The sequence below is a fragment of the Pomacea canaliculata genome, linkage group LG14 (genome assembly GCF_003073045.1).
Source record: "Pomacea canaliculata isolate SZHN2017 linkage group LG14, ASM307304v1, whole genome shotgun sequence".
Lineage (NCBI taxonomy): Eukaryota > Metazoa > Mollusca > Gastropoda > Architaenioglossa > Ampullariidae > Pomacea > Pomacea canaliculata.
Genome location: NC_037603.1, coordinates 11132380 through 11147665, shown reverse-complemented (window position 1 = coordinate 11147665; position 15286 = coordinate 11132380). Strand labels below are relative to the sequence as shown.

The following is a 15286-nucleotide window of genomic DNA, read 5'->3' as shown; positions in this document are numbered from 1 at the left end:
TTAGTAGTTCAGACAGGTATGCCAGGTAAAGGCTGTGAAGACAACAGAATTAAAGGTAGTAGAGAGTTTCCATGGAAACCCAACTATCATTGATCTACCCGCCTGTGCCGTGGTAATGTTTTTCTAGCAACAGAAGATGTTAATGTGCGAGTCAATTCTCAACGATTTCTCCTTTTTCTCTGGAATCTTTCTCCACACTCCTGTTGATAACCGAAGTAATTGCTCCTCATTTTACTCTCGCATTCTTTCCATTGCACCAACAAAGTCTGCGCCTCTTCCTTCTCTGGAATCGGAAACATGTTTCTGTCAGAGAAATTATTTCAACCATTTTATACATCCCATGTCAAAAGTGAGCTGTCCTGGTTTATCTGCTTTTACAACAGTTTACCAATGAAGGACAAGAGCAGCCTAAATAGTGTTGTATACACCTGCTCCGAAGTGAATGAGACCTCGAAACTGATTTTCAGACTATTTTCAGACTGTTTAAAGTTCTACGTGATCTCAGGTATGTCCTGTCGAGAGAGTTTCACTACTCTCTCAAGCTATTAAAAATCTGATAATTAGGGCGCCGCACATTTTTATATTTAAAGTCAAGGAAGCCCAACCTACGGCCCGCGGGCCATATTCGGCCCGCGAAGCTTCTGCCCACAGTACAGGAAATCGGCATGCTAGTAATAAAAAAAAGGGAAGAAGAAGTATTTATCCCTACGTAGGGGCGTCTCTCAATCTTTCGATGGATTTCATTCTTGGAAACCAGACGCCGCATTCCACAGGGGATTAGTGATCTTTTGATTGATTAATATTTCAATAAGTCGTTAAAGAGATTAAAAATACAGACTCCGGGCTTTCTAGCAAGGTATAAGACAATGGGGTTCTGACAGGGAAGCAATACCGAAACAGCGTTTGAATTTCGTCATTTTCCTGTGGAAATCAGGACGGATCGACTTGGGTTACCTCGATTAAAATGTTTTTTTAAGACAATTTCTAACTTTTATTTTAACACAGAAGTGTATTTTTCTGTTAGTTCAATAACCAAAGAATCAATTTTTAAAGAAAAGTCAAACTGCACAAAATTGACCCTCGACACCTGTCGGGGCCTCTAGTAGGAAAATGTCGTCATGTCGTCTGGCGGCTCACAGTTGCGCGCTGGTGAAATGGGAGAGCCGAAGAAACGAAGAGTGCAGAAACTTCCTAGAAAAGTTGACAGATCTTTAATTTTTGACAGAAATAGAATGCGAATATGAAGACTTTCTCTTCCACAGTGAAGTCCGCTGGTTAATTAGGGCGAGGAAAGGTACTGAAACGGATTTTTGATTTGAGACATGAGATTGAAATTTTTATGATGGGGAAATCAAAGCAAGTGCCTCAGCTGAACGACCCCTCGTGGTTGTGGGATTTGGCGATTTTATGCGACATCACGTGACATCTGAATGAACTCAACACCAAACTACTAGGGAAAACAATTTGATTTCGCATGTGTATGTGGACATAACAGCATTCCTAGCGACATTGCAACTCTTCATTCAGCAGGCGGGAAAGGTGCAGCTTGTCCACTTCCCAACGTGTACAGCCCTAGGTCAGGATCAGCAGCTAAATATGTCTTTCCCCAAGGCAAGAATGATACAACTTCTGGGGTTCTTGAAGGATAATTTCAGTGAAAGATTTAAGGATTTTCATGATTTGAAGGATGAAATACGTCTCTTCGAAAATCCATTTGCGGCAGATGTGTCAAGTGCCCCGACAGACCTGCAACTGGAACTGATTGACTTGCAAAGCCAGACATCCCTACTTGACAAATTTCGAGCGCTGCAGACAATTGCTTTCTACGCCGAGTTGCCTACAGAAACTTGTCCAAATCTCCGAAAACAAGCGTTAAGGATGATCACGATGTTTACAAGTACTTATGTGTGTGAACAAACGTTTTCTTACGTCATCGCCTCGCGGACGAACATTTCGATTCAGTGCTCCGACTTGGTGTTTCTACGATGCAGCCGGACATGCAGAAGTTGGTTTCGGAAAAACAACTTCAAATATCCCACTAATTACTACATAATTAATGGTAAGTACAACTTGTTTCTAATAATATCTGTTCCTTTTTTTTTTTTTTTTTTTTTTTTGTATTTTTGCGGTGAAGCGGCCCGTGACACGCGTGTCGGAAATGGATCTGGCCCCCAGGCCGAAAAAGGTTGGGCATCAGTTTTAAGTTATATGTGTTAAAGAAAAAATGGAAACCTAAGGCAAAAGTTATGTTCTCCATTTTATTGCACTTCAATTAAAAGAGCGCTTAAATTTTTTTTTTTTATTTCACTTTATTTCGGCGATCTGCTAATGGCTCATCGGCTTCAGTCTCCGACAAGAATTTCTCCTGATGCACTGGCGCTCTTCTTGCCTAGGCGTCTTTTTCTTTGCATTGCGGTTTCACCCCTCTGTGTTCTCACTTAGAAGTAAATATTAATATTGCATTTTAATGACTTAGAGGGTCAACTGTCAGTTGTTAATCTAGCCCTCGGCTGTCGGGTCGGTCAGTTGGCGCAAAGGTTAGCGCCTGTCTTCTGTGAACGTTGGCTGTCCTGAGTTCAACTCTCGTCTCGGGCACGCTATTCTTCTCTCTATGTGGCATCTGTTTGCATGTCTCGCTGCCTTGCCGGAATATAGTCTTAGTTGCTGGCTCGGCGGAAAACACCAATCTTTTACCCCTCCGGTTATCGGACTGACTCGTCGCATTCTGTTAATACACGCTCACAAATTCTTGATACCTAGGGAAATATTATGCGAAATGCACGGGAAACTATCTGCACAACACTTTCGTGTCCGTGTATTTTTCAAGCTGACCAGCACTCGGACAGTGTGACACCTACGAGAATAAACACTCATAGTTTTGAATGCCAGTGTCATTTTACAATATCTGAAAACAGTTGCCCCTTTAGAAATTTTTGGGGTTTTGTTTTTGTTTTGTTTTCCTTTCTCTTACATGCAATAATTCAAGAGAAGAAGCTATTGCATGTTTGAAATTTTTAATCGCTTTTATCGTTTACTTTGTGACTGTTCTCCGCGTAGAAGTGAATTAGGGGAGAGAACCCTTAGTTTTAAGCCCTAGAGAAGTCGTTGATTCTCTCCCCTAATTCGGTCGACACGTTGTCGTGAAAAACAAATGATTTAAAAATATTTTTAATAATAATAGCACTACTTGCGGACTGCTGGAAATAATATAATTCTGAATACTGAGAGCTCAAGGACGATGGAAAGTGAGTAAAAAAAAAGTCCACTACAAAATTCGCAGACAAACAATAACAGACTGAGATAAAAATTATAGTGCTTAAAAAAATGTACACATGTTCATTTCATATTTATTATAATTGAAAGATAATTTGTCTTCAATATTTCCAACCATCTCATAAAATTTTATTGAGAATTGGTTATGAATGATAAGTTCTATTGTAAAAAGTGCATTTATCGTAATTTCTTTTTTTGTTTATGTTGATTATCTTCTATTTTAATATTTAAAGGCGTTTAATAATAAATAATAATAAATGCCAAATTTGTAAAGAGTATACTCACACTCCTAAGGAGCATCCTTAGTGCCTAAGAACAAGATCGAAACATGGACAGTATACGAGGGACAGGAAAACAAACAAATAACATATAAACTATAAAAGAATAAGCAACCGTACTAAACAAAAAATAAAATAAAATACAAAAAACACAAAGAGGAACCGAATAACAAGAACAAGAGCTGAGAGTTACAGGATATTGCAAAAGGAAGGGTGTTACAACGGACTAGAAACAACAAACGTTTTTCACCAAACAATGAATAGTTCATTTCCCTCAAATAAAATTAGTTTGCATCAAAGAAAAATACAATTTCCTTCTGCACCACATATTCAAACAATCAACAGGAATTCACAGGCATCTAATCTTACACAAGATACTCACTATCATATTTACTTTGTTATCACCCAGTCCATTTTAAAATGTATTAAGCTTCTTCTAAAAGCTTTATTAGTCTGAAGTGGTTACAAGTAATTTCCTTAAGCAGCACGTTCCACGAATTGTTCATCGTGTTTGTCATAATGCTCTTTTTTTCCTTCTCTCTTACTCTGTCGTTCTGATTCTTTCTTTATCAAACATAAGGCTTGTCTTTACTCAGTCTTGAATATAGAAAATATTAAAAACTACTTACAATCTCGAAAGGACATTAACAACGTCCGATGTGAAGACCAGTTAAGTAAAAGCAAAAATAATGATACTAGCGACTAATTTATTAGCATTTATATCTTTCAGCGATGGCATTTATGTCTGTCATCTGTTTGCTGTGGTCGAGACGTCACTTGACGATGAAAAGGTCGAGTAGTTTAGCTGCCTGTTGACTCTGACCAGTTGTCTAAACGAATGAAAGAAAGCAGTAGAGTCCACGTCGCTCGTTCATTCACACATGCCACAGACTGCTCGATCATGTAGGCTCTTGGTGTTCGGCATTTACCACTGTGGTACCATTCAAAGAAGTCTGGATAGGTCTTGGCATTGTCCTGCAGCCTGTGTAGCTTGTCACACAGCTGGCACCACGAGTACTGGTAAGGAACATCGTAGGATTCGATGGTAAAATGAGCGATTCGCCACAACATGTCAATGTAGGCGTCTTTGTCGTTCATCAGCTTTTTCATGTCGAGCTGTCCCTGACTGCCATCTTGGATAAATAATGTTTTATCTTAGTTCGAGCTGTGTGTGTGTTTGTTCGCGTGTGTGTGTCTCTGTGTGTGTGTGTGTTCGTATGCGTGCTCTACTCTACACATTCCCACTTAGCCCACCTTAGAATCCACTAATGACCGCCGATTCAAATGTGTGTTTTCATTGGTCAAATGTGCTCTTTAATACTTGATTTCCAACTAGTTTATTACAAATGTATTTTTAGCCTACTAATTGGTGGTTTAGTGTGTGTGGTTGAGCATGATGACATGCCATTGTTAGCGCGTGTGTTTATGTCATTTGCTTTATTACTTTTACTAGCGCTTAGAGCTCAAACTCTTTTGGTTGTGAGGCTGCTCGAAGAAAATGCTCAATTGAAATGAATCAGAACTTCTCAAATTGAATCTGCAAACACAAAAACTGCTTATTGAGTTTTTCTAACTTAGTCATACAGTTTCCTCACATTGGTGACACTTCAATTTCTTTTATTTTATATTCTTTGTCATCTTCAAGAGAAGTGTATCAATGATTGCTAATTTCGATAGCCTTAAAGCAAGTAAAAGTACTTTCTTAAAACAGTTTGAGGCCACAAGTAGGGAAATTCGTTAAAATAAAAAAAAAAAATTTAAGACGGTTTCATAGCAAAAAATGTGATTAAGCAAAGTAGACGGTAATGCTCGCTTCATATTCCAAGGGAAGTAAATTGGCGGTTGTCGCGATGAATCGTTATTTCTTGAGTTTTTTCCCTTTGATCAATGGCAACATCATTTTTCTTTCCTATTTGAAATGCTGGTAATGAGTGCAGCTTGTAAAGAAATAGAAAAAAGATATTGCGCCTTGCTTTTGCCCATTTGTTATTTATATTTGATGAAAAGGTCGAGTTGTACATCTGCCTGTTCAGCCGTCTGAACGAATAAAAGAAAAAAGTTGTGACCACATCGCACGATAACCAGTGTAGGCCACGAACTGTACCAAGCTCTAGAATTTCCTTGGCGGTCGGCACATCCCAATGTGGTACCATCCATAGACGTCTGGATAAGTCTTGGCATTGTCCTGCAGCCTGTGTAGCTTGTCACACAGATGGCACCACGAGTAGTAGTATGGGTTTTTGTAAGAGTCCAAGTCGACAAAGTGAGCGATTCGCCACAAACATTTCAATGTAGGCGTCTTCGTCGTTCATCAGCTTTTTTCAGATACATCCCCAGTTCTTCTGGGCTGCTAAAGTCATCGGCGTTGATAAAAATTCCTTGAGGAAAGTGGTGAGAGTAGTTCAGCCCACCGCGCACAACAGGAACCACGTACACATCCTTCAAGAAGGCTCGAGAAAACTTCTCTGTCACGTAATCCTGGCAAAAAGAGTTCTCGAAGGAAAGATAGAAAAAGTACTTGGTAAGCATGGTGTCGCATTCTTTAGCCAAGGTTGTGCAGTGCAGAGTCCCACACGCTCCATATACGTCCACAGGGAGAACTTCCTTCAGTCTCTCAACATAACGTAGTCGTTGGGCTTGGTCCTCATGGCAGTTAGAAACAAACCATGCCGCAGGCTTTTCCTTCTTTTGAACTAAATCTTTTAGGAAACTAATATTTGGCAACTGCTTGGAATGTTCCAGATAAAAGTATGTCGTTCTTATATCTGCGTCATGCCTGTAACCCCATGTCCAGTTGAAAGCCTGCAACAAATATTTTCACAAACATCTTTAGAAAAGAAAGCCGAAAAATCATCGAGGCATACACAAGGATTGTTAGAAAAGTAATGAGAATTGTGTTTTGAGTGTTTATATAAAAAGTTATAGTTAAATATTATCATCGTAAAAAACTGATCATTTTGATCTCGTGAACGCACACCACCCTTCTGACGACTCGCCATTGTTGATAGCAGTACACGACATCGTCAACTTCGAGGAGGTTCAGATACTCGATGTAAAACCGGAAACCTGAGTTCCTAAACAACCGGCGTTTCAGCCGTTCTATGGAATCACGATCCCCAATAATTGGAGGACTGGGTGATTACGTAAACCATTGGTACCCGTTCTCCTCCTGTTCTAAGTCACACACACGCAATTGACGCAATTGTCAAAGGAGTAGAAAAAGAAAAAAATTAAAATGTGAAAACAAAATGATTTTTGCGTTAATGGGTTAGCATTAATGCGATAATAAAATGATTGTAATAATAACGGAGAAAATTATGTACCATGTTCTTCAAAATCATCACACCTCTATGTTGACCTGGAGGAAAGCGACGACGGCCCTCCAGGGCTACGTTAAAGGAGACCGAAGACGTGATAAGCGGAAGAAAGAATAGTGACTGACGTGAAGAAGTGTACCTGCTATCTACTGGGTGGACCTTCTTACTGGTGCGCAAAGCCTGTCCTTAGTGTGAGTTCACCTGTGCTAGGCTCGTACCAGTTACGGTAGAAAAATGAAACAATGAATGAAAGCGATTTTAATTAATACACTATGAAACAAAGAAACTCACTGAACTCCATGATATTTTTGGCCTCGGAAACCAAAGTTTCGGCGGCGGTTCTAACATGAAGTACACATACACCTGGTCAGGAAAAGCTCGAGGTGGCACTGGTTTCTGTAATGGAGCGCAGTAATACACCACAGCGTCGGCAGCTGCTCTATCCGCACTATAGTTTGTGGACAAGTTGCACGTGCTGACTGGACAGTGGCCAAACAACTCAGCATCCGACCCTCTCTTAATCCACTCAGGCATGTTGTACCATACAATCAATTTATTGTTAACAACAGAGGCTCTACTGTGATTCCTTACGTCAGAGGAGGATATACTAAGGGGCTTCCCTTGACGATCAAGCGCCAGGTCATGATTTGCAACATCAAGTATAAATATCGAGCGGAAGTTACGTAAGTAATGTGTTGTCGATGAACTGTGGCTGTGTTGTGGTGCGATTATCATGGGCATTGGACTAAATATCAGGATGATTAGAGTCACCACGTACAACGCAATCAGGAGTACCAGAAAAACCAAACACATCTTGTGTCTCCGAGTTCTGGTGAACTTGCGAAGATTCACCCTGTAAGGAAATTTTTTTAGACAGGAAGTGTTAATTTTCATTCAGAGATAATTGATCACACAAGGAAGTAAAGAGAGTATAATTAGTAACGGGAATATTTCACACTGTGTTTGCCATAACAAACGCACAGGAAATCAAAGTTAACTGAGATGTTATAGTAATATTTGGTGATACCTGGATATCTACTGATACTTTTAAACTTTCACAAAGAAATGTCGCTCGGTAAAGATGTAGTTAAGCTCCACACAATACAATAAAACAATGTTTCTATACATACATCGCTGTTGTTAGGTAAACAATTTTTTTTCAAACCCTTCGCAGATCGTGCTTGTGATGAAATCAAGTTGCTGGCGCAGACCTCTCCCTCTTTCTCCCTCTCTTGCTGCACATCGACTGATCTTTCGAGAACTTTCTGTTTCCTTTGGCTATTATTGTACCCATCTGTCGTCATTCAAGTTTTACGTCATGAGTAAAATGGCGTCGGAGGGTTCAGCTTCGTTGTTGCTTGTGTACCAACAGTTGTATTTCCGAAACTGCAGTCTTGAATATAGAAAATATCACCAAACCACTAACAAACTCGAAAGGACATTAACAACGTCCGATGTGAAGACCAGTTAATTAAAAGTAAAAATAATGATACTAGCGACTAATTTATTAGCATTAATATCTGTCAACGATGGCATTTCTGTCTGTCATCTGTTTGCTTTGGTCGAGACGTCACTTGACGATGAAAAGGTCGAGTAGTTTAGCTGCCTGTTGACTCTGACCAGTTGTCTAAACGAATGAAATAAGCAGTAGAGTCCACGTCGCTCGTTCATTCACACATGCCACACACTGTTCGATCATGTAATCGCTAGAATTGCCTTGGCGGTCGGCATTTACCACTGTGGTACCATTCAAAGAGGTCTGGATACGTCTTGGCATTGTCCTGCAGCCTGTGTAGCTTGTCACACAGCTGGCACCACGAGAACTGGGCAGGATCATCGTAAGATTCGATGATAAAATGAGCGATTCGCCACAACATGTCAATGTAGGCGTCTTCGTCCATCATAAGCTTTTTCAGATACATCCCCAGTTCTTCTGGGCTGTTAAAATCATCGGCGTTAATAAAAGTTCCTTCAGGAAAGTGGTGAGAGTAGTTCAGCCCACCGCGCGCAACAGGAACCACGTACACATCCTTCAAGAAGGCTCGAGAAAACTTCTCTGTCACGTAATCCTGGAAAAAGGAGTTCTCGAAGGAAAGATAGAAAAAGTACTTGGTAAGCATGGTGTCGCATTCTTTAGCCCAGGTTGTGCAGTGCAGAGTCCCACATCGTCCATATACGTCCACAGGGAGAACTTCCTTCAGTCTCTCAACGTAGCGTAGTCGTTGGGCTTGGTCCTGATGGCAGTTAGAAACAAACCATGCTGCAGGCTTTTCCTTCCTTCGAACTAAATCTTTTAGGAAACTAATATTTGGCAACTGTCGAGAACGCTCCAGAAGGAAGTATGTCTTCTTTATATCGGCATCCTTCCTGTAGGTCCATGTCCAATTGAAAACCTACAAGAAATATTTTCACAAACATCTTAGCTGTACATACGACTTGGTTGTTCTTTAGAAAATAAAGTTGTGTTTTATTCATCTTGCATATTTTGAGAATAGTAATTCAGTGTTGTGTGAACGACACGTACACGCACAGGCACACGCACAGCAGGTGGCAGGTCTATGGGGTTTTTATTTTTATTTTTATTTTCAAATCTTGTACGATGATAAAATAGCAAGCTTTCAAATGTCTTAATCTTGGGGAACAAGAAGAGATAAAATAACTTGTCAAAAACCTTCTTCAACTTTCTGTTGTACTTTTACCAATTTTCACCGAGACTTTGATAGCACACTGCTGCTATCAACTCCTTGAGATTGTTGCATTGTTGTGAGGATGCACTTCATCAGGGGTTTGTAAAAAACAAGCGTCTGGACACAGTCAAGAGTAGACCTGAACTAGAAAATATCTCTTCTTTTATCGGATATATCTCTTTGATTGACCTTAAACAAACAACCTCGTGCATAAGCCTTGCTGAAGGTTGGAGTTTCATTCTCACTACCTTACGGACAGACATTGAATATATCTGTAAACATCTGTATAAATATCAAGCTTTTCCACGTTTCTCTTCAAAGAAGGAAGACAGCCTTAAGCTTGGCTCTCCACAGTTTTAGTTACACTGAACCACTCAGGATCGCTGTCCTCAGCGCTGACTATAAATTTACATTTTACTTGACCCCTGTTGTTGTTTTTTTTCCACCCCTTCGTGCTCTCCTCCAAGTGAATGCACTATCAGAGTGTTTAAATCACCGCAATTGAGTCGGGCTTCTGACAACTTCCTCCTCAACAATTGAAAGATTGGGAAATTAAATTTACCATTGGTATCCGTTCCCTCAAATGAGGAGAGAAGAAAATGGAAGAGATAAATAAAAAAAATGCACAAATACGTCCCTTATGTGATTGTAAAGCTATTTTCCCACATTATGAAACTGAGAAAATCATGCGCGATACATTCCAAGACTTCCGTGTCTAGCGGGGTGAGGAGGGAGGCCACTCAGTAACCTCCGCTTTGCCAACCACAAAGATGATGGAGAGCAGTAACAGTGTTACACTAACGGACAAGCTCCCTGCCAGTGCGCGTGGGATGGACGGACTGGAGCAGGGTCACGGTCTACACCACCTCGCACGGCAAAGATGTGGAACAAGAAGCACAGCTGAAGGAGGTGCAGACCTGTCTCCTGCACTCATCACATCTTCACTACCATTGGTGCGTCCAGTACCTTCGAGTACTCGTTACGGGATGAAATGAATGAATGATTGAATGAAAGCGACTTATATGAAACAGAGAGACTCACTGAGTTCCACGGTGTGTTTCGATACGCAGATCCAGCAATCGGCGGCGGTTCTAACATGAAGAAGACGTACACCTGGTCAGGAAAAGCTCGAGGTGGCACTGGCTTGTGTGATGGAGCGTCGTGAAACACCACAGCGTCGCCAACGGCTCTATCCGCACTATAGTTTGTGGACAACTTGCACGTGCTGACTGGACAGTGGTCAAACACCTCAGCATTCGACCTTCTTTTCATCCACTCAGGCATGTTATACCATACAATCAACTTATTGTTAACAGCAGAGGCTCTACTGTCAGTCCTTACTTTAGAGAAGGATAAATCAGGGAGGTTCCTTTGATCAAGCGTCAGTTGATGGCTGGTAGGATCAACTATAAATCTCGATCGGAAGTGACGTAGGTAATATGTTGTTGAAGAATGTTCTCGGCAACACGGTCTTTGAGTAGCTGTCCCATTGTACTTAAACGTGGAGTTAGTGCTAGAATGTTTTAGTGTATAATTTGACTGCCACTGAAGTAAGTAGTAAGCTGTTGTAACGTTTTGGTCTGAAGTGCGTTGTGACCAGACTGTTGAGATCAGTTGACGAAACTTCAGGATGTTTGTTGAGCTGTAAGTCAGTAGGTACAACACAGTCAGGAGTCCTAGAAAAGCCAAAAGCATCTTGAATCCGCAAATTCCGATGAACTGTCGAAAATTCTTCCTGAAAGCAAATATTTTGAAACAATATATTTCATTACTTTTTCTTAAGATGTGTAAAATGTATTCAGAGACAATTAAGCACACACATGGACAGATAATTATTTTGTTAAGGATGAAGGTTGTGGTCCTTATCACTTCCAATATCAGGACATCTGTTTTATGGTTTCTGATCGTTATTAAGTTGTCATGTTCTACACAGTTTTCTTTCATTATATTCTGCAGGCGGACTCCATATCTTCTCCTTAGTAAACTTTGTATAAAATTGTCTCGGGACGTCTATCCACCTGCCAAAGGTGATGTGCTGAAGTGAAGGTTTTTTACAACAACGTTCCACAAAGGGATGTCGCTCTGTGTGACTACGAGGCAATAGTTATACTTTACACAATGCATTAAAATCCTGTTTCTATACATACATCGTTGTTTGGTAACGTTTGGTTATTTTCAAATCCGTCACAGGCCGTGATTGTGATGAAAGATGTTTCCAAGGGATTTAAACTTTCGGCTTTATTTGAAGGAAAGGAAGTGTGTAAGCCCGCAGTTCTCGTTCTTCCTGTAAGGAGAATAAAATCGTTAAAGCCGATTAGTCTGAACACTAACGACACTTTGCCAGCAGCAGGACGTGTTTCTATTGTAAAGTAAGAATAAATCTTACATGTCGCACCATATCTATTAACGCTCACTTTAACTAGCCACAGACAAATAATGAGTACTAGAAATCTCTTAATCTCCATAACTATCTTTACCCAACTTTACACATACTCCATTTGCTGGTTATCATTACCCAACACAATTTTAATTGCAATTGAATATACTATGTTCACTTTTTCCTACAGGGTCTTGATCTTGTTAGAGAAGGTATACATGCACCATCACACTTCCATTTCCGTCGGTGAAAGGTTGATTTGCAGCCTCTGCTTTGCAAACCACATCATTCGAATAACATGCAACACCTTATCAGATTACTGATAGACAGTTCCAACACACATGGAACAGAGATCAGTCCTGATTAGTGATGGTCACTGGCAGGGGCATAGTAGATATCAAAATGAACGAATTATGCCTCGGAGAGGTAAGGAGCTTTAGTACTTGGAAGCCATTCTCTCCAAGGACTACATCTACACGACAGATGTTCCCCATCAAAATAACAACTACAACAAAGCCAACGGCTAGAGTAGACAGGCGTAGTCATAACATCAAACTTACTGAGAAGTACAATCCCTACCTTTCGCTCACAGTTTCGATACTGCTTTACAGATGTGAAATGTGGATGTTGATTGCCAAGGCGGAGAATTCAGACACTCGAGAACAAGTGCAAGAGGAGGCTGCTCCGTATCTCTCGTACAGAGAATATCAAACCAACGATTTTGTACGAAGCACGGACGCTACACTCGTAGGACACCAGAAACTACTTTCAACAGTGAAACTGGTCTGGTCTGGCCATGTCATCGGGAGCGACACGACATTTTGTCAAATATTATTCTTCAAAGTCTTCGTACGGTGTTCAACGCCATGGTGAGCCATCAATTCATACACATGCACCTTTGTTGCCAAGGACGGTCTTTTATTTATACTTTTAAACACGATTTCTACAATAAGATCTTACCCGTGATGCCGTTGCTTTTCGATGAGAACTCGGCTGTTGAAGGTCGGTTTAATAGTGAACTGGATCCTTCATGAGACTGGTTTGAAGGAATACAAAACAAATTATTTCATACGCTGTGCGGTCGCCACTCTGGTGGGCCTCCCGGAGCATCTACTCGCAACCATCAAGCGTCGAAAGGGGGTTTGGCTCGGCCACGTCGCTCGGCATGACTTATCGAAGACAGTATTACAGGAGTAGGTGGAAAGAGGACGTGGTAGTAGGAAAGGAAACATTGGAGGGAGACAGGTCATGATGCCAGATGGGGGACCAACTTAAGAGGTGCTCAAGATTGACTCCAATGACAGGCCTTCTTAGTACGGTCAGTACTAATGACGCTGACGATGATTAATGACGATGACGATTGATGGTGATTGATGATCATTGATGATCATTGACCAGCTGTTTATAGTAAATATACTGATTGTAGCTAGGAGAAAGTGGACAGCCTAGTGACAGTTGTGGGGTGGGTACTACAGGTTTATGAGACAGGTACCACGGGAAATGAGTAAAGGTGACCCTGAGATAAGACAGTCTTTCACCACCTCGCTCCTCTACCACCGTCAGGTCACGGGGTTATCTTTGCTTTCGTCTGCTTTCTTATTGTCGAAGTTTTCGACCTGTTGAACGCTCAACTACGCAACATAGTATGTAGCCGCAGAGTTTTTAGATGTGCCTCTGATTTTAAACTGTTTGCAAACTGAAAGGCTCAACAGCCGTACAAGCGTGTAATAAATTGGACTTGTTGATTAGCACCTTGCACGGTCAGTACAGGGCCCATGACTGCTAATTTTACATAGTTGCAGGTTATAAACATCGAAGTAATTTTAAAAACCTTTTTCTTTCATGAAGCACGTTTGTACAGCTTGTTAATCTGGGTATATTTGCTACCCGCAAGTAGCGGCTAAAGCGATTATTTATACGTGGATCACTCCAGGGTAGGCGGACCCAAATCGCTTCAACATTTATTGTAGGGGCCACTTCAGATAGCTTTCTCCCATGTAGTGTGCATATTACAGAGATTGTGATTGACTTGGCTCGGCAGAATTTTTGAGACCCTTTAAATAAACTGGAAAAATATAATGGCACAGAACAGCGTGGTGAATAACACTTTTATTGAAGTTATACTCAGAAGCAACAAAAGTCAAAACAATTTAACACACGGTTTCGGGCTCAAATAGAGATTTGAACAGGTGAGATACAAAAATCAAAACATAAAGTGAAGAAACAATAATAGCAGATTGTTACGTGCATTGTTGTCTGTCTCATAAAGGCCAAAAGATTTGTTTAACTTTAAGCTGTTGTAAAATTTCATGAGCAAGACTATATTTTATCTTTCTGTTCAACCGCGATTTCTTCATTTGATCGGCACAAAAAATATGAAAACAGATTCCTAAATTGAAGTAGTTAAACTGTGTAAGGGATATTAGATGGAAATTCTTTTAAGAACTGGTTTAAGTGTTAGCTTTCTGTGTTTTAGAAAAATAATTAGTTTGTAATATCATTATCAGAAGCTGCAAGGTGGTCCGCCATTTTGAATCAGTGTCGGCATGTTGCTATTATTTAGTAAACAATAATCTGAACAAACTGTACGAAAGGAGGACACATTTTCAACTAGACATGATAATGTAAGATCTTTCGTTTCGAAGATTCTTGTAATCTAGAAAAAGATAGTCTCACATTTGTGAGAAGAAATATTTCAAACCTGTTTCTCGGCGATCGCGACTGGCGGTGTGATTGAAGTTGATATTACCTTCCACTACCCGATGACTTCACATGCTTGACACCAGCTGATTAGGTCATCTTGTCCTGTTGGCCTCAGTCGCTATGGCATCCACCCCTCCCTTTAGAGATAAAAATAGAAACTTTGGTTAGGGTGGATTAATGTAGGCTTTATCATTTCCATTAAAGGTTTTATACAGGTAGAAAAACAATTGCAGCAACAGACTTTGTGCAGGTGTGATCGACATCTCTCATAGTTATTCGCGGCCAGGTCTTTGTTTTTTGTTTTTTTTATCTTAATATTTTTGTTTTGTTAGCTTTACACTTTTGTTCATTTTGTGTGTTTAGTTTGTTTTGTTGCTGTTCATTTTGTTATACTGTTTAGCTGAAATACGTTGACTTCTGTTTCCTATTCCTTCAATCCTACGTTTGGGTATCGTTTTCTGACAAAGAATAATACTTGTATACCTATGTCTGTGTTGTTCACTCAGATTTGGGGAATTGCTGTGATCTTCACACCTCATCACAGTAATTCGCACTGTAGCAGATTAATAGGTATATATATATATATCCCATTAGCTGAAGCCAAGACATTTCCGTGCATCACTCGCGCACATACACACATAAACACAGAGT

At 40.4% G+C, this 15286-nt stretch overlaps 1 protein-coding gene across 17 annotated transcripts; it reads right to left on the bottom strand.

Annotated features, from left to right (window-relative positions):
- Window positions 1-5151: 5151 nt before the first annotated feature.
- LOC112555022 (alpha-(1,3)-fucosyltransferase C-like) lies at window positions 5152-14927 on the bottom strand. Of its 17 annotated transcripts, none has more exons than XR_003097384.1 (7): window positions 12512-14927; window positions 11703-11839; window positions 10597-11290; window positions 7999-9261; window positions 7647-7721; window positions 7160-7347; window positions 5152-6353 (listed from the first exon to the last, which is right to left on the bottom strand). XR_003097384.1 is itself a non-coding variant. In XM_025223145.1 (5 exons), the coding sequence occupies exons 2-5, from the start codon at window positions 8170-8172 to the stop codon at window positions 5838-5840; spliced, it is 870 nt and encodes a 289-aa protein (XP_025078930.1). In that variant the 5' UTR covers window positions 8173-8261; window positions 10597-10686; the 3' UTR covers window positions 5152-5837. The 17 variants fall into 17 exon arrangements, 4 of the variants coding, with proteins under 4 accessions (XP_025078930.1, XP_025078928.1, XP_025078929.1 ...); XR_003097385.1 differs by having other exon boundaries at window positions 7160-7316; XR_003097386.1 differs by having other exon boundaries at window positions 7160-7264.
- Between the last annotated feature and the right edge of the window lie 359 nt (window positions 14928-15286).